The sequence below is a fragment of the Micropterus salmoides genome, unplaced genomic scaffold (assembly GCF_014851395.1).
Source record: "Micropterus salmoides isolate LMB-PRFRI ecotype aquatic unplaced genomic scaffold, ASM1485139v1 Ms_hic_scaffold_15, whole genome shotgun sequence".
Lineage (NCBI taxonomy): Eukaryota > Metazoa > Chordata > Actinopteri > Centrarchiformes > Centrarchidae > Micropterus > Micropterus salmoides.
In genome coordinates this window covers 17,377,272-17,402,037 of record NW_024040596.1, presented here as the reverse complement: position 1 = coordinate 17,402,037, position 24,766 = coordinate 17,377,272, and the positions used below count along the sequence as shown (strand labels likewise).

General features: G+C 36.7%; 3 protein-coding genes and 1 long non-coding RNA gene across 9 annotated transcripts; 1 reads left to right on the top strand and 3 right to left on the bottom strand.

Moving 5' to 3' along the window:
• Positions 1-735: 735 nt before the first annotated feature.
• si:ch211-214p13.8 (B- and T-lymphocyte attenuator) lies at positions 736-5,910 on the bottom strand. Of its 2 annotated transcripts, XM_038719704.1 has the most exons (7): positions 5,733-5,886; positions 3,944-4,261; positions 3,814-3,852; positions 3,594-3,722; positions 3,464-3,495; positions 2,305-2,532; positions 737-1,714 (listed from the first exon to the last, which is right to left on the bottom strand). In XM_038719704.1, the coding sequence occupies exons 1-7, from the start codon at positions 5,824-5,826 to the stop codon at positions 1,709-1,711; spliced, it is 846 nt and encodes a 281-aa protein (XP_038575632.1). In that variant the 5' UTR covers positions 5,827-5,886; the 3' UTR covers positions 737-1,708. The 2 variants fall into 2 exon arrangements, with proteins under 2 accessions (XP_038575633.1, XP_038575632.1); XM_038719705.1 differs by having other exon boundaries at positions 736-2,532; positions 5,733-5,910.
• Positions 5,911-10,424: 4,514 nt separating this feature from the next.
• On the bottom strand, positions 10,425-14,878 carry LOC119904218. 3 transcript variants are annotated; one of them, XR_005444666.1, is made up of 4 exons: positions 13,868-14,867; positions 11,575-11,892; positions 11,456-11,499; positions 10,425-11,369 (listed from the first exon to the last, which is right to left on the bottom strand). It is a non-coding gene; the product is annotated as an uncharacterized LOC119904218 (long non-coding RNA). The 3 variants fall into 3 exon arrangements; XR_005444667.1 differs by lacking the exon at positions 11,575-11,892 and having other exon boundaries at positions 13,868-14,878; XR_005444665.1 differs by having other exon boundaries at positions 11,456-11,892; positions 13,868-14,872.
• Positions 14,879-15,059: 181 nt separating this feature from the next.
• On the top strand, positions 15,060-18,926 carry si:ch211-214p13.7. The gene is made up of 5 exons (XM_038720708.1): positions 15,060-15,131; positions 15,650-15,792; positions 16,517-16,536; positions 16,630-16,670; positions 17,011-18,926. The coding sequence occupies exons 2-5, from the start codon at positions 15,773-15,775 to the stop codon at positions 17,197-17,199; spliced, it is 270 nt and encodes an 89-aa protein (XP_038576636.1). The 5' UTR covers positions 15,060-15,131; positions 15,650-15,772; the 3' UTR covers positions 17,200-18,926.
• Positions 18,877-24,634, bottom strand: LOC119904215 (cell surface glycoprotein CD200 receptor 1-B-like). Of its 3 annotated transcripts, none has more exons than XM_038720705.1 (7): positions 24,481-24,634; positions 21,869-21,925; positions 20,950-21,261; positions 19,926-20,195; positions 19,615-19,711; positions 19,477-19,522; positions 18,877-19,391 (listed from the first exon to the last, which is right to left on the bottom strand). In XM_038720705.1, exons 1-6 carry the CDS (start codon positions 24,623-24,625, stop codon positions 19,519-19,521), a joined length of 885 nt encoding a protein of 294 aa, XP_038576633.1. In that variant the 5' UTR covers positions 24,626-24,634; the 3' UTR covers positions 18,877-19,391; positions 19,477-19,518. The 3 variants fall into 3 exon arrangements, with proteins under 3 accessions (XP_038576633.1, XP_038576635.1, XP_038576634.1); XM_038720707.1 differs by lacking the exon at positions 24,481-24,634 and adding an exon at positions 23,499-23,650; XM_038720706.1 differs by lacking the exon at positions 21,869-21,925.
• Between the last annotated feature and the right edge of the window lie 132 nt (positions 24,635-24,766).

Genomic DNA, 24,766 nt, shown 5'->3' with positions numbered 1-24,766 from the left:
CCACTTCTATTTCTATTTAATAATCCTCTAGATACAGCATCTGTATGCACCTTGTCAGATTAGTTTTAAGTCACAGTGCTCTGCAGCCACACACTCTTTCAGTAAGCTCAGGCTCGATCTAATCAGGACTGTCTCAAACGCCGCCTTCGCACAAGCCTCCAGCCTCTGTCTCTCTGCCGTGTGAACCAGGGCTTTGTCCACCAAAGAAAAAACACTATTACTGATGTGTGTGTGTGTGTGTGTGTGTGTGTGTGTGTGTGTGTGTGACAGAAAGAGAGAGAGAGAGAGCGTATAAGAGCAGAACTTGTGTGTGGGCTGTGACTACCAGACACCGTTGCTGAGATGAAACATTTCCACTCAGAGACAGAAAAGAAGTTCACCAGCTTATTTCACATGATGTTCAGGACTCACATAAAGCATGTAGACTAATTTCAACTTCTCTTTTGAATGCATCCCTGTGAGACTACTATAAGAACCATTAAAAAGCCAGCTCACATTATTCAGGAGCATTTCATGACATTTTCCACATCACATTTTTTAGTGAAAAGACCTTTTGTGAACATCTGAAAATGGATTATGGTCAGGATTTACAACTCGGGGAACACTGTGCTCTACTGGACATCATCTAAAGTGTGTTCATGCACACTGTATGTATTCAACATGATGAGCAGTGATGAGTGATTTGGTTAAATAAGGTGAGCAGGGCAACATGGGAACAGTAATTCCTGCTGTTCTGAATTCTGTCATTACATTTTATTTGCTTTCTGACTGACTAAAAGCAGAGAGAGAAAAATTGGCCCATGGCCTACAATAGAAGTTAAAAGAAGTGATTTGATTTGGGAGCAACACATTCACAATTTACCTGTGAAATAAACAAACAAAAAAAATCTTAAAAGTCACCAGATTAGAAAAAAATATTGTGGTTTTTCTGATTTATTAGTATAGTACTCACTCAAAATGGAAAGGTTTGGTTTTCTTTTCCAGCAATTTTCACAAGTATCAGGGTTTTCACCACTGATCATGGAAGTGGACAGCTTCATATTACATCATTTTAGCCAGGTTCATAATAACATTTTCATCACTTACCAGATAAGGCAAAGGCCTAATAGCACATAATAATAGATAACTTCTGCATACTTAATTGTGCATTTGCTGATGATTTTATTGAGTGCAAACCGACGGAAATGCCTAGATATAGTCTATGTGGTTCCCAACATTAGGGTCAGGACCCTCCTCTAGGGATCTTAAGACAAATCTGAAGGAGCCTCAAGATAATTGATTGTATAAGAAAGACAAATCTTTGCCTCCCCTCTTTGTGTTTCTGTTAAGCGTTTATGTGAATTAACTTTATCAGGCCAATCAATAATCCTCTTTCCTGTATGTTATTGCTAAGCGTGTGATCTCTGTAATGATAAGACCACACGGTAAGACCACTACATGACATGATCTCAGTAGTCAAACCATGTGTGGTTGAGAAGAAGCGGGGCATTTGCTACCACAAATGATGTCAATGTTACAAATCTTTCAATGCCCTACACATTTAAACAAAACCACACGGGTGTGGTTTGCAGGCCAGGTACAGCATTTCCACCGGTGGAAATGAAAAACACTGAGGTCAGTATGTTCGTCAGGAAACGTGAGATACAACACCAGACTCGTCATTATATTTTCTCATAATGTCATTGCTCTTCAAATACTCAAATGGTCATCACACCTGAAATAATGCAAAAATAAATATTAAGCACATCACATCTGTAACAAAAAACAAAATGTATATATTGGCTTATATTGCTACACATACTACCAAATCGGAAACAAGAATGCACAAGCAGTGTTCAGTGAGCCTGCAGATGACAAATCTACTTACCCACTGTTTTTTAACAACAAACCCTCAACCCTTTAGCCAACAAAGTTAAATAAGTACATAAGAAACCTTCCAAGTCATGTAAGTTAAATGACTGAAGGTAAAAACAACCTAGACATTAATAATTAAAAGCAGCATTTCTTGGAACAAGGTAGGATAAAAAATTCTATGCTGCTTGTCTAGCCAGTTTAATTCAATATGACTGTACTGTGCATTTGCATGACCACAAGAATCCCCTGTTCGCCTCTTCTGCGGTGTGGTTGATTGCTTAACTTCCTTGCCTGTTCCATGACACCACCACCTACTTGTGTACATTTTTCCATCTATGTTTTCATCTGCATGTGGCAATGACTAATCAAAAGTGTTCAGGAAATGTTGATAGTAGCATATTCTGAATTTTTATTTTGTTCAGTCACGGTTTGCTGTTCTCTGGCACATACCCTAGACTGCTGGTGGTTGATGATAGCATAGACTGCATGGTCTGACGTTTGACTTTTATCTGCCACAGCAGGTTGGTTCCCATTGTTCATCAGGGGAGGTTGTGGTAGCGGTCTTCTTGCTGTACTTGGATAGTAAATGTCATCCAGAATGGAGAAGTGGGTTTTCAAGACAGGAGAGAAAGGAGCATTCCCCTTGGGAAGGTTGGGTATTACATGAGTAGATATTTCCTATGACAACAAAACACCAGAACAAGATTAAATAAGCAAAATCATACTTTTGCTTGACACCATTATGACTCTTGAACATCTGGATTAAAGAAATAGTTTGACATTTTGAGAAATGTGCTTGTTCGCTTTCTTACCGAGAGTTAGATTAAGATCGATGCAACTCCCATGTCTATAAGCTCAAAGCCAGCAGCCAGTTAGCTTAGCTTAGGACAAAGACAGGAAAAAGGGGCTACTCTGGCTCATATTAAGATCATATTGCTTGTAAACGTTCATATGATCCAGCATAGCCTGTTAGATGTCATGTTTATACTTTCCTAGTTGACACATATGCTATTTTAACTTTGCAGAGACTGCCACCTACCAAACCCAAATTACTCAGCACACGTTTCACTTTTCTTGCAGTTGAGTGTGGATAAACCGGAGTTCCTCAGCTGAAACAGTTTTAGGGCATCTATCAGCATTTTGAAGTCATGGTACCTCTTTCTTTTGGTCCAACCATGGGCAGCAGAAGATCAAGGCATTCCAGGAAAGAGTTGACCCGAACATATGGATTTAAAGGTTAACACATTATGTATTGTTTGTTTCATCCGTGTAAAAACCAAAGACTAAAAAAAATATGTTCTGGTTTTACAGGGCATCGGCCTACTTCTTGGCTGGGTGCAGTATCCTTGAGTTTCCATCTGCTTGATGTTTCCTGAACTTAACAAGCACTAACATGTAACTTTTACAACTCAGATTTAGTCCAGATTAAACAGACAAAATAAAACATGTTGATTATTGAGTTTTAGAGTTGCTAAGCTAAGCTAATTTGGTGCTGCCTGTTGCTTATATTTATCATACAGACATGAGAATGGTATCATTCTTTTCATTTAACTTTCCACAAGAAAGGGAACAATATTATTTCACAAAATGTCACACTGCATTGCATTACCTGTCCCTCTGCATGATTGAAAGTCAGGATTCCTGTGAAGAAGATAATACAACAAATCCTCCACTGTTAGGTCAGATCAATACATTTTGTCACACTAATTCAGAATGTGAGTACATATTAATGTTCTTACGTTTCCAGCCATAAAAACTCAGGTGGGTTATCACTGTCAAAATGACGACCAGAAGAGTTATGCTAACGCAGATGTAGAAGTAGGGCAGCCAGGACTCTTCCTCACCATCAGCAGCGCTTGGTAACTCATCTAGAAAAGAAGAAGAACCAGATCAGAAGTCCTAGTCTGTCTCCATTAACATGTATGTATGTAATTACAAAAGACAAATAAAGGTTCTTACCAGCATTAATGTCAGACTTTTTAACCCCATGGTGTAAGTCTGTAGATTGATAGAAAGAATTTACAATTAACACTTAAAACTAGACATTTTATATCTATATTTTGGCTCTGAGGGAGAAAAAACTGCCTACCCGAAACTGAGATGTTGATGATGTGACTGACCGCCACATATTTCGATCCTTTTAAATAACATCTGTAGAGGCCGTCATCATAAATGGATATCCGTTTGAAAATCAAAGATGAGATCATTTCATCCTGTAATATTTCTACATTCCCAGTTTCATTAATCTGTTCACATCTGTTTGTGTTGAGCAGTTTACACCAGGCAACATCTAGTGATTCTCCACAGTGTTTGACAGGACATTTGACTGTCAGTGGTTGTCGCGGGGCAGTTTTTAATGTCGTGCCTCTATGGACCATCAGTGTAACTTCACATGAAGGAAACAAGTCTAAAATAAAAATAATTGAAAATCAAATTTCAATCAAAACACACCTTAGTTTTGAATGAAAAATAATAACAGTAATAATAATTCACAATAAAAATACAACACAAGATAAATGTTTCTCTCAATACTAAATTCTGATAATTACATGCAAGAAATTACAGAAGCCCTAAGAGGCCATACATTCATACATTTTCTTTACTCTGTTTTCCTGTGATAACGAGTTCAATTAAATTGTTTTTTCAAGATCGAGTTATTTATGTCATTGTCTCAAATTAACAAATGTTGTTTTCCCAAGGCACATTTTAGTTTTATGCTGGTAGTGGCCATTCATGGGAGCGTTTTCCTCACCTCATGTTTTTATTATCTGTGTGTGTGTGTGTGTGTGTGTGTGTGTGTGTGTGTGTGTGTGTATGGGGGGGCATTATTGCCATTGTCTTTGATTTTAAAGTGTAAAGCACTTTGTGTTACATCGCTTTTGTATGAAACATGCTATACAAATAAATATTGATTGATTTATTGATTGATCATTTTCTTGAGATCTTGAGGTAACGAAACTTTGTTTTTCTGAAATAATGACATAATTTTACAATATGTTGTGAAAACGAAACAGTAGTCTTGTACAGAGGTCGGTAAGTGTTTGGCATTGGGAAATTTTTTTTTAGTCAAATGATAATTTAAGACCGATTGCCTGTGTACCCAGTTAGCTTTAAATCATGTGCTTGAGTGTGTGCGTCCCAGCAAATGGTCCACATCTATCAACCTATGGACACCTATTTTAATTTCAAGCACCTTTGAAAAGTTCTTTCAAAAAGGCTTGCTTGACACACCTCTTAAATAGCCTTTGAGAAATATGAGATCAGATTCCCCTGAATGAGAAGCGCAGGAATTTCCTCTGCCTGGGGATGCTGGGGAAATGAAAATAAGTCTCTATAGGTTGGATGTGGATCGATCGGCAGGACACAAACACTCCAGTTCATGCTTTATTGTGAGCTTTCTCAAAACAAAGTTTAGATATCCCGACATCTTGAGAAAACAATCCTGTTATCACGGAAAAACAGAGTAAATAAAATGCATGAATGAATTGCCTCTTATGGCTTCTGTAAGAAATGAACATTTTCAGAATATATTAGAATTATTCCAAATACTGCTTGTTTGTTTTGGGGAAATATCAATAACATTAATAATTTTATAGCAATAACATCACTACTACCCCTTGTTACAGTCATGAATCCAGGCCTTCTGAAACACAAAGTTGTTACCCTCTTATTCCCTTACTGTTAACATATTTTCTTCTTGTACTAACATATAGGTACCAATATGTATAGGTATTGTATTGATACCCCACATAGCCTTACCCCATCAGACTACGCACATACATTTTCTCTTGTCCAGTTAAAGACTCCAATCTATTCAAAATGTTCCCACATGCTTTGTTGAAAGTCATGTCACAAGATAAAAGAGTGTCATGGCCTACCTTGATCTCTTCCATCGATGCAGACAAATGTAAAACAGGAAAATATCAGCAGATAGGTGCGCAGCAGTCTATCCATTAGGCTTGACATGTTCATTACCTGAGACTTTACAGATGATCTAAAACTGTAGCTACTGCATGGGCACCTTTCACTCGTGACGAGCTCACCACTTCCTGACCTCCTACATATATTCAAAGACCCTCCTGCACGAGTGTGTGTTTTACATTGACAACCCACACGAAAAATGCAATCTATATTACTGGATCTTTGCATTTTAATTCTGTAATACATGCTCACGCTGTCTATTTATAAGGATGTAGATCATCCTCAATATAAAGCTGAGACACAGTTAGTTTAGGTTATTAAGTGGGCTTGTCACTTCCTGTAAGGGGGCTGGGGTTCACCTTTGTGTATAGATTCATCATTTCAACCAACAACAATCCAATGTTGTCCTAAAGTGGTGTCAGTCTGCTTTCAAAGTCAGACTGAGGCCTTATCATTCCCATGAGTGACAAAAAATCAGTTTTACCACAAAAAGTATTACCACTATAGACAGGCTACATGCATGTTAGTGAACATGTTACATAAGTTAGCAGTGAGGCCACCTGAAGGTTCTCATCATCTTTATGAAATAATAAGATGCCTGCTTCCTTCCCCTATCTAATTTGTGCAAATATCAGCAGCTCCTGTAGATGGAGAAAAAGGCAAAAGTCTGCCAAAGTGCACTCACAAGCGGTCACTGTGACTTGGATAAACATTTTCAACACAGGACTATTTCTTAAACAACTAAATATACTGTACATGGCAATTACTTGTTTTCATCACAGTTGTACTTGCTGCATCATCTTGTTTATTCTCAGTAGACATGTGGTGCGTTGATACTTTTTTTTACATCTTGCTTTTTTCAGTGCAACCAGTAAATGGCAAAGAATGATACTTAACTTTGTGTAAATCACCCAGACTGCTCCAACAGTGCCCTCCAGTGTACAATATAATGCTCTATACTCCATGAGGTTCAGTCCTACCATCTCTTAGGATTGCTACTTGGTCTATATCTTGACTCTTCCATTCAAATCTTATGTCATCTGAGATCACTGTCATTCAGTAAGCTAATATGAATAAACATTTCATCATTGTGTCTTTATTTATTTATAGTAACAATGAGACAACAGTGCCATTATGAAGCCAAACAGGAAAAGACAACATTACCCGTTATCATTTGCATCAAGCATGCGGTGAATAAAAACATTCTTATATGCCACGAGTCTCTTGTGATCCTCTGAACTTTTAAAGAAAAGCATTACGAAACAATGCTTTTATCATTTTTTACATTTTGACACTAGAACATTGTTCAAAACCAATAGTTTGACCTAAGGGTAGAGTGCTTAACTGAAAGAGATGAATTAGATGTAGTCCTGGATCGTGAAAAACACGAGGTATACTTTTAAGGGTTAACAAATATATATTATTTGTTTAACTGGTACACAAATAACAAAGTGCAAAAACAGCACATTGTGGTTTTACTTCTTGGCTGAGCAAAATACCTTCTTGGAGTCTCCACTGGTTTCCTGGCAACCTCACTGTGACAACAAGCAACTAAATCCCTAATAAAAGCCACATGTGATTTTCACATCTCAGTTTTAGTCCAAATTAAACAAACAAGACACAGCATGCCGATTAGTGAGCTTTAGAGACACTAAGCTAAGCTAAGCTAAGTTAACTGGCTGCCGCCTGTACCATCATATTTATCACATAAAATGGTATCATTCTTCTCAACTCAAAGCATGAAAGGGAGTGCATATGTTTATTTTTCAAAATGCATCACATTTCCTGTCCCTTTGCTTGGTTGTTAGTCAGTATTCCTGTTTAGAAGACATACAACAAATGCTCCACTGTTGGATAAGATCGACACATTTTGTCACAGTAATTCAGGCTGTGAATACATGTTAATGTTCTTATGTTTCCAGCCATAAAAACTTAGGAGGTATTAACACTGTTAATGTGATAACCATAAGAGCTGTGATAACACGGCTGTAGAAGTAGGGCAGCCAGGACTCTTCCTCACCATCAGCAGCGCTTGGTAACTCATCTAGAAAAGAAGAAGAACCAGATCAGAAGTCCTAGTCTGTCTCCATTAACATGTATGTATGTAATTACAAAAGACAAATAAAGGTTCTTACCAGCATTAATGTCAGACTTTTTAACCCCATGGTGTAAGTCTGTAGATTGATAGAAAGAATTTACAATTAACACTTAAAACTAGACATTTTATATCTATATTTTGGCTCTGAGGGAGAAAAAACTGCCTACCCGAAACTGAGATGTTGATGATGTGACTGAACGCCACATATTTCGATCCTTTTAAATAACATCTGTAGAGGCCGTCATCATAAATGGATATCCGTTTGAAAATCAAAGATGAGATCATTTCATCCTGTAATATTTCTACATTCCCAGTTTCATTAATCTGTTCACATCTGTTTGTGTTGAGCAGTTTACACCAGGCGACATCTAGTGATTCTCCACAGTGTTTGACAGGACATTTGACTGTCAGTGGTTGTCGCGGGGCAGTTTTTAATGTCGTGCCTCTATGGACCATCAGTGTAACTTCACATGAAGGAAACAAGTCTAAAATAAAAATAATTTTAAAAAAAAATTAAAAAAATAAAAATAAAATAATATAATAATAATAATAAAAATAATTGAAAATCAAATTTCAATCAAAACACACCTTAGTTTTGAATGAAAAATAATAACAGTAATAATAATTCACAATAAAAATACAACACAAGATAAATGTTTCTCTCAATACTAAATTCTGATAATTACATGCAAGAAATTACAGAAGCCCTAAGAGGCCATACATTCATACATTTTCTTTACTCTGTTTTCCTGTGATAACGAGTTCAATTAAATTGTTTTTTCAAGATCGAGTTATTTATGTCATTGTCTCAAATTAACAAATGTTGTTTTCCCAAGGCACATTTTAGTTTTATGCTGGTAGTGGCCATTCATGGGAGCGTTTTCCTCACCTCATGTTTTTATTATCTGTGTGTGTGTGTGTGTGTGTGTGTGTGTGTGTGTGTGTGTGTGTGTGTGTGTATGGGGGGGCATTATTGCCATTGTCTTTGATTTTAAAGTGTAAAGCACTTTGTGTTACATCGCTTTTGTATGAAACATGCTATACAAATAAATATTGATTGATTTATTGATTGATCATTTTCTTGAGATCTTGAGGTAACGAAACTTTGTTTTTCTGAAATAATGACATAATTTTACAATATGTTGTGAAAACGAAACAGTAGTCTTGTACAGAGGTCGGTAAGTGTTTGGCATTGGGAAATTTTTTTTAGTCAAATGATAATTTAAGACCGATTGCCTGTGTACCCAGTTAGCTTTAAATCATGTGCTGGAGTGTCAGTGGTTGTCGTGGGGCAGTTTTTAATGTTGTGCCTCTATGGACCATCAGTGTAACTTCACATGAAGGAAACAAGTCTAAAATAAAAATCAAATTTCACTCAAAACACACCTTAGTTTTGAATAATTCACAATAACTCATCTTATGTAATGATAAGATGGTGCATCAATACTTTACATATCAAAAGTGATTTTTTAAAAACTTCTTGTTTGTTTCAATGCTAGGTTAATTGATGTCACCAAAATTGTCGTTAGGTGTAGATGTGAGTGTGAGTTTTTGTCTGTCTGTGTGGACCTGCGATGGACTGGCGACCTGTCCAGGGTGTACCCCGCCTTTCACCCGATGGCAGCTGGGATTGGCTCCAGCCCCCCACAACCCTGTACACAGGATAAGCGGTTGACAATGGATGGATGGATGGTTTGTTTCAATGCAACCAGTAGATGGCATAAGATGATAATTAACTTTCCATAGTAGAATGAGGGCATTTTCTTGCTCAGTGGTATGTGAATCACTCAGACTGCTCCAACAGCACCCTCTAAATTATAGCACAATGTTGTATACATGAATGCATCATCTAGATGCTAGATGATCTTAACTGATATAGGATGTAAGTTTTTTATCTTTCAGATCTTAAACATCTGATATTTGACAGCAAAAACTGATCAGAACTTTCACTATGGTGAATCATCCTCATTCTGAGCTGCTGATTGTATTGCACAATGTTTTTCCCAAAATGCTGTAAGTGCACCAGTTTTCAGATCACCATTTAAAAGGTTTGTAACCTGGAAAACAAACTAATACAATGAGAACAGTGGCAAATTTGAAAGTGTGTAGGAGAAAAACTGTAAAAAGAGTGCTGCAGTTAAAACCTCAAATACAAAATGATTTTTGCAGAGATCAGAAAATTTCTTTTAGCTATCAAAACATTATGCAAGTCTTCAAAACATAGTTTCAATCTTGCAAAACTTGATTATCTTTCAGGCTTTCAAACACTGAAAATCAACCTTTCAAAGCTTTCTTTCAGTTTGGAAACATGATTATCATCCCATATTTCTCCAGCCATGGCCACAACTGCTGAAAGGTTCTCCAGGAAAGAGGAAAACTAGCTACTTGTGCACTTATAGCAGCAAGTTAGCGGTTCTTGAGATAACTACATGAAATTCCCTCATTAGTCATAACATCTCTTCTGCTACTTGGTCGGTATCTTGACCGTTGTCCCTTTCACACTGTATGTCGTCTGAGATCTTTCAGTAAGCTAATATGAAAAAGCATTTTCATTATTGTGTCTTTATTTTGTGATAGTAGCAGTGACACGTCACCATTATGAAGCCAAACAGGAAAAAACAACATTACTCCGCTATCATGTGCATCAAGCATGAAGTGGATAAAAACATTCATAACTCAAGTCTCTTGCGACCATATTAACTTTTTAGAGAAAAACATTTAAAATAACAACGCTTTCATAAATTTTTACATTATGACACCAGAACATTGTTAAAAACTAATAGTTTGACCAGGTGTGACTGCTTAACCGAATGACATGAAAGAATTAGATATAGTCCTGGGTCATGAAAGTCCTGATTTATGCTTTTAAGGGTTAACACATTATCATTTGTTCAACTCTTACAAAAAAGAGTATTAAAACAACACATTTTGGCTTTACAGAGCGCCAAACTATTTCTTGGCAGAGAGATGTAACTTCCTGGAGTCGCCAACTGGTTTCCTGGCAACCTCTCTGTGACACAAAGCACATAACCCCTCATAAAACCGCAGTACATCAGTTTCACACGTCAGTTTTAGTCCGGATTAAACAAACAAGATGGTGAGCTTTAGAGATGCTAAGCTACTGTAACTGGCTGCTGCCTGTAACTGTATATTTATCACATAGAATGGTATCAATCTTCTCAACTCAAAGCATGAAAGGGAGCTCCTACATTTCTCAAAATTCATCACATTTCCTGTCCCTCTGCGTGGTTGTAAGTCAGTATTCCTGTCCTGTGAAGAAGATAATACAACAAGTCCTCCACTGTTTGGTAAGATCAATACATTTTGTCACAATAATTCAGACTGTGAATACATGTTAATGTTCTTAAATTTCCAGCCATAAAAACTTAAGAGGGATAACACTGTCAATTGACGACCAGAAGAGTTATGCTAACACAGATGTAGACGTATGGCTGCCAGGACTCTTCCTCATCACCAGCAGCACTTGGTAACTCATCTAGAAAAGAAGAAGAACCAGATCAGAAGTCCTAGTCTGTCTCCATTAACATGTATGTATGTAATTTGACAAATAAAGTTTCTTACCAGCATTATTGTCAGACTTTTTAACCCCATGGTGTCTATAGAGTCTGTAGATTGATAGAAAGAATTTAGAAGACATTTTATATCTATATTTTGGCTCTGAAGGAGAAAAAACTGCCTACCCGAAACTGAGATGTTGATGATGTGACTGAACGCCACATATTTCGATCCTTTTATATAAAATCTGTAGAGGCCGTCATCATAAATGGATATCCGTTTGAAAATCAAAGATGAGATCATTTCATCCTGTATTATTTCTACATTCCCAGTTTCATTAATCTGTTCACATCTGTTTGTGTTGAGCAGTTTACACCAGGCGACATCTAGTGATTCTCCACAGTGTTTGACAGGACATTTGACTGTCAGTGGTTGTCGTGAGGCAGTTTTTACTGTCGTGCCTCTATGGACCATCAGTGTAACTTCACATGAAGGAAACAAGTCTAAAATAAAAATGATTGCAAATCAAATTTCACTCAAAACTTGTCTTTTTTTTGAATAATTCACAATAAAAATACAAGAAAAGCAGAGGTGGCAGACTAGCAAAACTATAGGCTACTAAAGTGGGCTACTGTTAAAACAACGGGTCCTTTTTCCCCCAAGTCTTTTATGTGATGTGGATGTGACTGTAATTATTTCAGCTATTGATGGTCTTCCTCAGGTAAAGGTAAAGAATATACACTTGTATTTATTTGTGATGAAATTAATTATGATTTGGCAGTTAAATGAAATTAGGACATAATACTGTGATGTTTCATAATTTATTGCATATTAATACAAGTGTGTTCACTTCTTCACATTTACTTGAGGAAGATCATCTGTGGTTTAAACATTATATCAATCACATCTACATGAAATAAAAGTAGTCTTTTTGTGTGTGTTCATAATTTGGTCTCTCTTCATCATTACTAGTTAAATCCACACAGCTCATACACTGTCAGCTTGAATATTTATATTATGGCACAAAGCAGGAGTAGTTTTGAAGCATAATATACTGTGTGAAGCTATTTATTATTAAACATATTAGCATTAACACAACAGACACAGCTGTCTTTCAGCTGAGTCTCAGCACTCTTTGTTAGGATTTGGTTTTGTGCTGTTGTTTTTTCCTGTGTATATTTGATATTGTCATGGTTTGGAGTTTTGTAGTCTAGTTTATTATTATGTTCATTTGCTTTAAGTTTTCTTAGTAACTGTCTTGTCTCTTACCGTAGTTCTTAGTCCTGTGCTTTGGTTCATGTTTAGTGTTTTCTCAGTGGATGTACTTCTGTGTTTTATTACTTATGGTCTGTGTCTTAGTCTTTTATCTCCATGTTTTAGTTTGATCCTGTCCATGTCCTGATTTTGCAGTCGTTCCATGTTTTACTTTGGTAGATCTGTCCTTGTGTGTTCCGTGAACTTCACTTCCTTTTTTATTTTGTAGTCTTCTGTGCCTGGTGTTTTTGTTTAGCTTTGTTCCTGTTGTTAGTTAGTATATTGTTGTCTTGATGATTTATTTGTTACTTCTGCCTTTCTGTGTCTGCTTGTGTTTGTAGTCTTTTCAGTTTATTCTTTATTCTGTTCTGTATTAGTTTCCTGTCTGGTTTCCTTGCTGTTGCACTCTGTCTTATTCACTGTGTGTCTGCTGTGCCTGATTAGTCCTTATTCCCTTCACCTGTGTTGCTCCCACCCCACTCGTTAGTTCCTGTGTGTGTATATATGCTTGCTTGTTTCTTCAGTCTTTGTCATGTCCTTGAGTGTTGAGTGTTCTGCCTTGTGCTCTGTTCCCTGGGTTTCTGGTTTGTTCCCCTGTTTTGGATTACTCTGTCTTTGTGTTGGATTTACCTTCTTCTCGATTACCTTTGTTTGGACTTTTGCTCTGAGATCTGATTAGCCTGTGCAGTTAAGTTTTGTTTAAATAAATATTTACTGTTGAACTGAATCCTCCTGTTAGTGTCTGTGTTTGGGTCCACACCCTACCTCCTGCCACTGCACTCAATTATCCATGACACTCTTCTGATGTAACATAAATGACAACCAGAGCCTGCCGCACCAACACATTCCTAGGGCGTCAAATAATGACGCTTTGAGAAAACCTGACAAAAATCTACTCCGTTACCGGTAAGAGCTAAAGTATGATGCATTAAAACCACTCTGACAAGTAGCATACAATCAACTCAAAAAGGTTACTCGTATATACATGTAACGGAGTAAATGTAACTCTCTGAAGATAAGATAAATGTTTCTCTCAATACAAGACAGAGGTCCCCAATACTTTTTATAATACCATTTAAGGCCTTACCCATATAGACAACGCACACTGTAATTTACGGGCTGTAGTCTCAAGTGTAACTGTTTCTTGTCCAGTTAATTCCCCTCACGCTCTCTTGAAAATCATGTCACAAGATAAAAGTCATGGCCTAGAGTGTCATGGCCTACCTTGATCTCTTCCATCGATGCAGACAAATGTAAAACAGCAAACTATCAGCAGATAGGTGTGCATTAGGCTTGACATGTTCATTACCAAAGACTTTACAGATGATCTAAAATTGCAGCTACTGCATGGGCTCCTCTCACTTGTGACGAGCTCACCACTTCCTGACCTCCTAGATATATTCAAAGACCCTCCTGCAAGTGTGTGTACATCAATATGTCATTTAATAACACTGTTTACAAAGTGCACATATGTGAAAAATGCACATTGTGTATTACTGTATCTTTGCATTTTAATTAATTCTGTAATACACACATGCTTTCTAATTACATAGATGCAGGTCGGTTTTGCAGAGTTGTTGCAACCGTCCCCAGTCTCCCCTACACACTCACACACTCTATTTACACAGATGTAGATCATCTGCAAGATAGAGATGAGACACAGTTAGTTTAGGTTAATAAGTGGGCTTGACGTTTATTGTCTTGGTGTGCTGGGGTTCACTTTTGCAATCCAACATTGTCCTAAAGTGGCTCAGGAGCATCCCTGCAGTACAGCAGGAAGTGGTGACAGGCTGTCTTCAAAGTCCGACTGAGGCCTTATCATTCCCATGAGAGATGAAAAGTTCTCATCATCTTTATGTAATAATAAGATGCCTGCTTGCTTCCCCTATCCAATTTGTGCAAATATCTGCAGCTCCTATAGTTGGAGAAATAGCCAAAAGTTTGCCAAAGTGCACTCACAAGCGGTTACTATAAACAATTTTTGACACATTTCTAAAACAACTAAACATACATGGCAATTTTGATTGTTTTCATCACAGCTGTGGATACTTGGTGGATGTATGTAGACATACTGCATAATCTTGTGTATTCTCACGGGACATGATTTATCATTCTAAATGATTTTTAAATTTTCTTTTTTGTTTCAGTGCAACCCGTAGATGGCGTAAGATGATACTTAACTTCCTATAGTAGAATGAGGACATGTTCTTGCTCAGTGGTATGTGAATCACCCAGACTACTACAGTGTAAGTTTTTTTTATCTATCTGATCTCAAACATCTGATATTTGACTGCTGAAAATGATCAAATGTTTCAGTACAGTGAATCATCCTCATTCTGAGCTGTTGATTTTACTACTATGAGCATATTTCAGAAATATCTCATAATAATCATTACAATGAATTTAGGAATATTTTACTCCTCACAAAGACTTGTGACTACGTAACGTAAACTGGACTTTCTACTGAACGACTGAACGTGAAAATAAGGTCAGTGACTTCCTCATATTCCTCATCAAGAAAATTTGCACAATCATGCAAATGAGACAACACAGCAACAAGAGCAAACATTACAGTTATGGGTTCGGTTGCCTCACCTAAATCTATACTTACCCCCTGCAGTATGAAGTAATGTTTTTTTAGTTTTACTTGCAAATGTTTTTAGATATGTACTGCTGACACTTTAAACTGTGTCTTTCTAGAAGCAAAGTCTTGACATCTCCACAGGCATCACCACCAACAGTTTTTATTAGGGTCAATTTATTTAGTGAAAATTGTTGGACTATACTTTGTTTTGGGGTTAATTTTATAGATGCAGGTGAACTGATCCTTTAATGTATTTGCAGTTTTCTCCTATGACATCATTGTATGCGTGCATGTGTGTGTGTAATGTTAGAAACCTTCTCGCACAGGAAATCAAAATAGCACACAAAAAGGCTGTTGTATGCCCTCTCTCTCTCACTCTCTCTCTCTCTTTCATCTCTATCTCTCTACTGGTGTTCACTCAGATATAGCAGTAGAGAGATCAGTGAGATCAGTGTCTACCACAGTAGCTTGGGGTTGTCAGGCATCGGCACCTGCCACCTGCTGACAAATACAGTCTTATAACATCCAGAGTCTGTGGGCACATCATGGGAAACTGCACTTCAGGGTAAGTAATCATGCTTAGATATAAACATAGTGGAGGGCACACTCACATGCCACAAAGCAATATTCAGCATAATGTAATTAGCTAAAATAAAATTCTTTAAACTGCTGCATATACAGAAAGCTTATTTAAAACGAGAGTGAGTAAATCAGAAGAAAATGTTGTCAAGATCATTAAAAAATCAGTATTAGAGAGCTGGAAGCACTTGATGAAATGAAACAATGTTGTATTAGGCACTGGGGCAAGCAGCTTCTGCATTTGCTTCATCAAGGAAATAGTGGTTACTTGCTAAGAATAGACTCTGTTTCACCCAGTATCTTTGTGAACAACAGGCCAAACATTAGCAATTTTGCTGTGCACTACAGTATGTACTTTTTAAAACATGATGTGAGACGTTACCCTGGAAGTATACAAAGTTCAACGCCCTGTGCTGTTAGTCACTGATATAGACAGTTGGACATAGACAGATGTGGGTTGTAGGCATATGTAAAGTGTTTCCTGTTGCACCACAAGTTGTCATCTGTTAAGCTGTCAAGGAAAGTCCTGCCGTGTGGTAAAACATACACCCATAAAAAGCCCATTTAAAGATATTTTAGAATGTAAAAGACATTATGAACTAAGTGGACGTTAAATTACCATTTTCAGTCTTTTTATTTATCCCACACTGTGAGAGGCTGTATAATGCTATGTTGATCTAAACGAACATTTCAATTTGTTCTACTGTCAGGACAAAGAAGAAAAAGAAAGGTAAGACTACATTTATATATTATTTGTCTATAAAGTATACAAAGACCTTACACAGTTGTGCTACATTTTATTTATTTACATTTTCTCTTTCAGGGGACTCTACACCAGACCGTAATAGCAGCTTAGATAATAAGGTAGACCTGCCCATATCAATGTTGAGTCTATTTTTGTTGAGCATAATCTTCATCAGTTGCAGCTTTTCATGGGACACGGGTGTGTTTCAATGCTTTTATGATAAACCAGTCAGAGGTGCTGCCTCGTTAGATTTGCATACTGGTTGAACATTAGTGTGAGGCCTCTGTTGTAAAAAGAAACTGTGGGCCAGTTTATTTCAGCCGGAAGTAATAACCACTAACCATATCAAAAAACATGTTGGCTGCAGCAGCTCTGTATAAAAAAGAATAAGAAATTATGTGTAACAAATGTTCAGGACTAAGGCATTAGTATCTCACTCTGTGTATTATCTCATGGCAGCCTAACGAGGATGTAACGTATGCCTCTATTGACCACGGCCCTGGCAAAGGATCAAGAACAACTAGAGCTACTACTGACGATGATTGTGACTATGCAACAGTTAACGTCCCAGCAGCGCTTCAACCTAAAACCGAGTCTGAGTGCTCGTCTAAAGAAGAATGTGATGACGATTATGTACTCATGGGTTAAATAGAAACAAGAAGAAAAGCTCATTCAGTCTATTGCAAGATGCAGGACTTACAGATAACCTTCATTCTAATATTTTGTAACGGCATTCAAGAATTTGTTTGCAGTTGGACTGCGACATTTCCAGTTTAACTCTTAAACTCTTCAATCAAGAAACGGTGACAAAATGAACTCAACAGCAGCTGGTTGTGAAAAAGCCAAGCCCCAAGATGTTTTTTTCTCTACTTTGAGGTAAATTCAAGCCTGAACACAACTGTAGTGTTCCTTCCTCAAGAGGACAAAAATGCGACGCATTTGACCTCTTCACAGAAGAAACTCAACCTCAGGAGGAGATTCTGTAGCTCTTTAGTCTAATATGCCTGGATTTCTAAAACATTGTGACATTAGCACATTATTTGGAATAAGTAAGTCAAAGGAAGCTAGACTTGGTGTTTGGCTTGGGGAGTTTTTGCCAATCACACAAAAGGAATGGACAGTTCTGAACATCTTCAGGAACAGCAACGGCTCCAAAATCCTGCAAATCCAGCAGCTTCTGATACACACTATATGTCACACCATGACCTAAATGACAGAATCCACTATGTGTCAAACATTTATGTGATTATAGCATCTTCTGCAAACTTCTGACAGCATACATTTTGTTTTTATTTGTAAATATTGGTGAACATGATACAGTGATGATACGTGTATATACTAAAAATAAATTCCTAAAATGTTGGCATTAGCAGATTCTTAGCAGGTTTTTAGTGTGTAGTGTGTTCACACTGGAAAAGTGACAAAATAAGTTTACTCAAAGCAGACAGAATGCATACTAAATCTATACTAAATGTCCTTTTCACAGTTTAATTGGCATTCAGCCCTGCACGTATTGTGTTATTTCCTGTTAGCATAAAATGGTGAAGTATTTTTTTTGTATACTGACTAAACAGTATACTATAATAATTAATACGTAATACATAATATATAGAATTAGTATGTGGAATGAATTTTGGACATAGCTTTGGTGTTCAGACATGAGGAATATTTGCACATCATGCAAGAGCATGTTCAGTTCAGAACATCTCCAACAGTAACGTCTTCAAAACACCAAACCCAGTAGCTTCTGACAAACTACATGATCTGATTGACTGAGAATCTTAATGTGTCAATTTTTTCAATTATTTTGATGGCATCCATTTTTGTTATAAAGACAAAAGTTTTGTCTTAAGTCTGTAACTTTCAGCTTTCAACAGGTGTGTGTGCTGCAAAAGTGGTCAAACTTTTTTTTACCATGACAGCAAAAGAACAGCTCTGTTACCGTCTAACAGAAAGTTGACAGTGAAGTGACTTCGTAGTCAGGTTGGCTAATTTGATTACATCTGCTGTCATTCTAAGTTTGATCTTTATCTCTAGTCTGTTTTGGTTGAAACAGACGCAACGCCTTTCTCCACCTTAAAAACCAAAGAATGTCATGTTTATATAATTGTGTCCACAATATACCGTAATCTGCTTTTCAGTTTGTGCTCATTTTGCAACATAGTGCCCCTGAGAACTGCTGCACACCACCCTAAAATACTACAAATAGGCTTGAGAATGTATATTTTTTACGTTTTGTATGTAGGAAACATTTTTGTCTGCCTTTATCTACCTTTAGGTTTATTTATACGTTTGACTAGATGCATATGAGTTGCCTTTGATTCATTGTGGTTTAATTGATATTTTTAATTGATTAAAACTTTACAGAATACCAATACTTTTGTTCATCATTCTGTTGTAATAATCAACTGCGTCACTGAAAAGATTTGAAAGGTAATGATCCCCTCAGTATGGTTCTTTGCTACATTACAGAGAGGAAATCATCATGTTAATGTGTTCACCAGAAAAGTGAAAGATTAGAGACTTCAACTGTGTCATGTTTCCTCTTTTTTTTCCATAAACTATGACCATGTCAACTAAATAGTCAATGTGAGGGTAACACTAATTATAGTTGCAGTAGCGTGGGGTTTAATAGCAGAATTCAAACAGGACGTCTAGACCCTGGCTGTCTATTTGTTTATTCTTTTCAGCAATACTAGATTTAAGTGTGTTATTAGTATTATATAGACATCTTATCATGGACTGTTATACAGCGCTGATCATGATGATGAACTATGTTTTGATCTGCACCACTAGATGGCAGAACAGGTATGGTTAGGGTAGGGCTCCACATCCTCCATCTGAAAAAATACAGAGAGGCTAAACAAAGTTTAACAGTGTGCAGTAAAACACACAAAGCTGCAGAGTTACAGAAAGATTACCCACCAGTGGGGATCTGGATGGTGAGGTGTCGTCGGACTGCTGGAATCACCTGGCAAACAATAAACACAAACTAGCTCAGTGACTCAATAAAAAAACAACAACTTGCAAGTAGTCATTGTTTCATCAAATGAAAATTAGTACCTGAACATTACTGGTTTCTTTTGTGCAAAAAATAATACTCCTGTCAAAAACGCAATGATCACCACAACAATAAGGACACGCAGCCAAGAAACATACCCTGCAGAGAGAGTGAAGATTAAAGGTTTGTTAATAATCTGCTGGGCATCATTGCAACACATCTATTTATAAATTTATAATGACCACTATAATATAAAACCGCTAATGTTGACTCAAAACACATACATTAACTATGTGTTTAAACCTACTGCTTCTGCACTAAACCCAAAGCTTAAATCTTTTTCTCTACTGCTATCCACTCTGCAAAACCCGACCTTTTTGGAGCTCCGGTACCAAAGTCTTTTCCCCTTTCCAGTATGGGTGCCTGATCACACAGCTCAGGTTAACTGTATCCATTCCCTCTGGAAGCTCCAGAAGACTTTCTACTGTATAAAATCCACGTGAGTCAAGCAATGTTTCCACAGTTGATGAGTTTCCCATATGACTCCAGCTGATGTTGGCAGCAGGTATTCCACTTTCAGCTTTGCACACTGCCACCATCCTGTTGTCCTTGCGTTCTAACCAGGCTGATATACTGGGAGGAACTGAGCAAGGGAAGACAAACCAGGAGAAATTAAAATAACTGACTACTTACACCTAATAAGTAAATGCACATTTAGTAGTTTTAATCTGCTTGCCTAAGTTTTACTACATTAACTATACAATAGTTTCAGATGATCACTGTTGACAGTAAGATCAGTACATTATCCTGAGTCACTTTTTCAGAGACTTTCACAGCAGCAGGAAAGAAATCCCATCATTATTCATTGTGAAGTTGCTATGTCAAAATCCAGACAAGTAAAATAACAACAATATCTGCTTTAAGACATGTAACTAGAGGTAAGCTGAATTTCTTGCTTAAGTTTAATTTGGTTAAAACTACACATGCTGTATTAAAAGTTAAATCCACCCAAAAATGTACTTGCACTTATACCTAATAGTACCTAATTATGCAGATTAAGTAGGTTTAATTTGGTTGCCTAAGTTTGACTATTTCACTATTTATTACATATAAACCTGTTCCAGATGAAAGCTGTGGACAGTACAGTTGGTGTGTTATCCAGAGTAACAGGTACATTGTGTCAAGAAATTACATTCCATTATCCCCACTTGTGTAGTGAAATAGATATTTTAAATCTAGGCAAGCAAACTATCTGCAGTAACAAATGTCATTAGAGGTAAGCAGATTTTGCTGTTTTATTCAGTTTTCTGAGTGTGATTTGGGTGAACTGACACTAAGAAGTGAACTTTATTAATGGTTTTTGAAATAATCTGTCCTTATGAGGAGAAAGGTCCTACCTGTTATAGCCACGTGGATCTCATAATTTTCGTTTAGTCTTCTGTAAACTGCCTCACACTTGTAGACCCCCACATCATAATCTGAGAAGTTTGGGATGTGCAGGTATGACTGAGCACTGGATGTGTTTCGAAGTGACTTTCCATCTTGGCAGGAGTCATCGCTTCGGCCTTCATTGTCAAAGGCTATCTTACATTCTTCTGAATTGTATTTCATGTCTATTGCCCAGATGACATACATCATCTCATTCCATGTTTTATTGCTGCATGTCAGGTTAACATCACTCCCCACATTGAAAGCTTCATTTCTGACAACTGAAAAAAAGAAAAGTTGCTTTATTTTTGGACGTAGTGGTGCAATGATTGATCAAATGGTTTGATAAGACAATATCCACAGTACGCATGCCCTAATATACACAAAAAGCTTCATAAAGATTAAATTCTGTATGGCAAAAGGCCATGCAAAGACAAAATCAAAAAGAATGAAAAAATCAAACTATAAATCGCATGTAACACAGACAAAATATAAAGATAACTTTAAATATGAAGCATGACATTATAAAATAAATCATATATATACTTTTTGACTATAAATATATCCCCATACAGAAATATGTTGCAGAAAATTTGTCCCATGAGGAAACCTATTTATCATTTATTTTTGGATTAAACATAGCTCAGTCTAAAATTAAAATATTTCAGATTCATTTAAAATAATCTCAAACCCAATAAACTATGATCTTTAAGAACAATTATGCAAGGCTAAGATCTACTAAATAAAATTTGCTTTTGCAATATTTTTTTCAAATTGGCAAACATTTGGTATAGTGTCTTAATGTTTCATAATTACACTACAAAATAAAAAAATAAAGACTAAATCTCTCTTCTTGAAAATATCTTGATTTCATTGAAATTAGTTTACCATAAAGTTTAGGAGAAGAAGATGTGTCGGAGTTCGCAGAGATGGTTTGATTAGTTCCTAAGAGAGATGGAGGTGGATGTAAGGGAAAAGTTAGTAAGCCAGTCAGATCTTCTTCCGTCAGAAAGCAGCAGTTAGTGATTCATCATCAAGTGTTCAATCAGCAGAGCAACAATCAAGGTGATTTATCTGTCATTCGTTATTTTGTTTAGTTAGTTAAGTTAGTTAGATGTGGTGTGTTTAAAAGTAGGTTCTACAATTAAAAGCGGCCTGACATGACCAGCTGCAGCAGGGCTAAATCACAGAAAATGCATTATTAGGTGAAGAAAATAGTTTGAGTTTTTGTAAGCCAGCAACTAAAACATTGGTCTGGATTAAGGAAATCAGTGACAGCAAAACCTAAACATATAAAACAAGCAAATGTTATTGGCATAATCTCCCCCATTTACTTGTCTACACTGTAGAAGAAGCTCATGACATTATTGCTATTTCAAAGAAATGAATTGGAAAATTCACAGTTCATTGGGCATTTTCACAGCAGTGTGATGGGGGTCTGAGACTTGTTTACTTTTGACACAGGTATAAGCAAAACACAATGTGTGAACTGGGGTAGCGAAACCACAGACTTCAAACAGAAGGTTCCCTTTCAGAGACCCCAAAGAGGAAAAAAATCCTCTGATCTGAAATGATTGTGCTGATCAAATGGATTGGGTTTATACAACGACAAAAACTTAAAAAATAATAAAAACAATATATATATAAATAGCATGTTACATAGATCAAAGATAAAGTTAACTAAGCATGAAGTACGACACAGGAATAAAACTCAGTTATAAAATAAATCATATAGTTGCTTTATGTTTATTACTGTAAATATCACCATATCATTGAAGATTTGTCCCACGAGGAACCTACTTATCAGTTATTTTGGAATAAACATAATAATTACATTTCATTTGAAATAAAGTGAAGAATGTAATTTTGTATTAATTAAGTGACAAATATTTGGCATAGCCTCTTAATATTTCTCAATGACATTACAAAATAAACTAAAATATTGACTACACCATTTCAGTGCAGAAATAACTTGTTTCAAAACTTTTTTTAATTCTTTAAATTCATTTAAAAAGAATATTAAGGAAACACTGCCACACATGCTATACACTCTACATCACTGAGGTACTGGTTCCAACACACTGCATTTTTTTGGGTAAATACGTATATTACTTGCTCCTGTTGTATCCCTCCTTGTCAAATTCTTTGGGGCCGGCTGATTCATTCTGACGTGTTTAATCAGCATAGTAAGAATCTAGGAGGCCTTTCTGTTATTCACTATTTAGTTTAGTTAGTCAAAGTGGCAATCCTTATATAAATCCTTATATATACTGTATATCCTTTCATTATGATTTCGTTGATTTGGCGACACCTACTGTTACTGGTGGTGAATACGGTTCAACATTACAGCTCACAGAATTCTGGGGGCAGCAAACGCAAACTATTGTCGTTTTGATAAATAAGTCAGGCAATAATTGGTCTTTCGTTCCTCCATCATTCTTAGAGCAATCTGATTTTATGCTGCAGTGCACACAGCATGAGTCTACGAACAGCAGGGCACAATGAAAGGAGTTGTTACCTCTCTGAGAAGTTGGAGGTGTGCAGCCTTTCCCCTGCAGCTCTAACAGCTCACGGGGGGCTGCTCCTGACTGTATCATTATTTCCTGCAATATTTCAAACTGATTCGCTGTCAAAAAATGTCGAAAAGAACGTTTTGTTTTGCAGACGCATCTTTGATTAACGATAGCGCTCACTGTCAAAGAAGCTCACAAACACATTGCATTTCCAGCGGCTACTTCATAATAAAGGTGAACTCGTGTTTCTCCAGTTAAATGCTTTTAATGTGAAGCTGCCCCAGTAGGACGTGTTCGGTTTGCATTAGCAGTAACTTAACACAGCATTTCTTTTTCCGGGAATGTGACACCCACTGTATATGCATACAAGTTGCAATGCTTTCATCTGTGGGCCTAGAGGCCTGGACTCAATCACAGTTGTTTCCTCATTTGGCGATAGATAGGCCTCGTGACATACCGAGACATTTATTTAAATTAAAATCTTCCACTTTAATGTAGTTGTGTTTTAAAGGTGTGATTAAAACAGCAGGGCTAAATCACAGACACTTGTGAGAGAAACTGCATTATTTAGTGAAGATTTGTTTTCTTTACCTTTTGTAAGTAAAAACACTATAGATATATATGTAATAAAACGTAAATATAAAAAACAGGTAATGCTATTGTCATAATCTCCCCCATTTACTGTCCATAGTGTAGAAGAAGCTCATGACATTAGCATAGTTATTTAAGAGAAATGAATCGAAAAATTCAGTTCATTGGCTGGTGTTTACTGAGGGTAGACTACCCTAATATTATTAGCTATACTAATTTTATTTATACCTCATATATTATAAGACTATGATAGTAGCCTATAGGCTACTAAATAATTACAACGTAAGTTGCGGTCAGTAACCTAAAGCCTTATTGTTTTCTCCTGTTAATAACTCCAGTCAATTTAAAAGTGCCCCATAAGTCACATCACAAGATAAAAGAGTCTAATATGCTTACCTGGAGCTCTTCCAACGATGCAGACAAATGTAAAAGAGCAAAATATCAGCATATAGGTGTAGGGCAGTCTATCCATTTGGCTTGACAAGTTCATTACATGAAACTTTACAGATGATCTAAAACTGATGCTATTGCAAGTGCTCATTTCCCTTTTGACAACCTCACCACCGGACTTCCTACACTCTCAGAAAATAAAGTACATAATTGTACCTTTAGGGGTACAATGGCTTGTCACTGGGGCTGTACCCTCAAAGGTACAGAAAAATTGGCTTTGACAGGGTAGAAT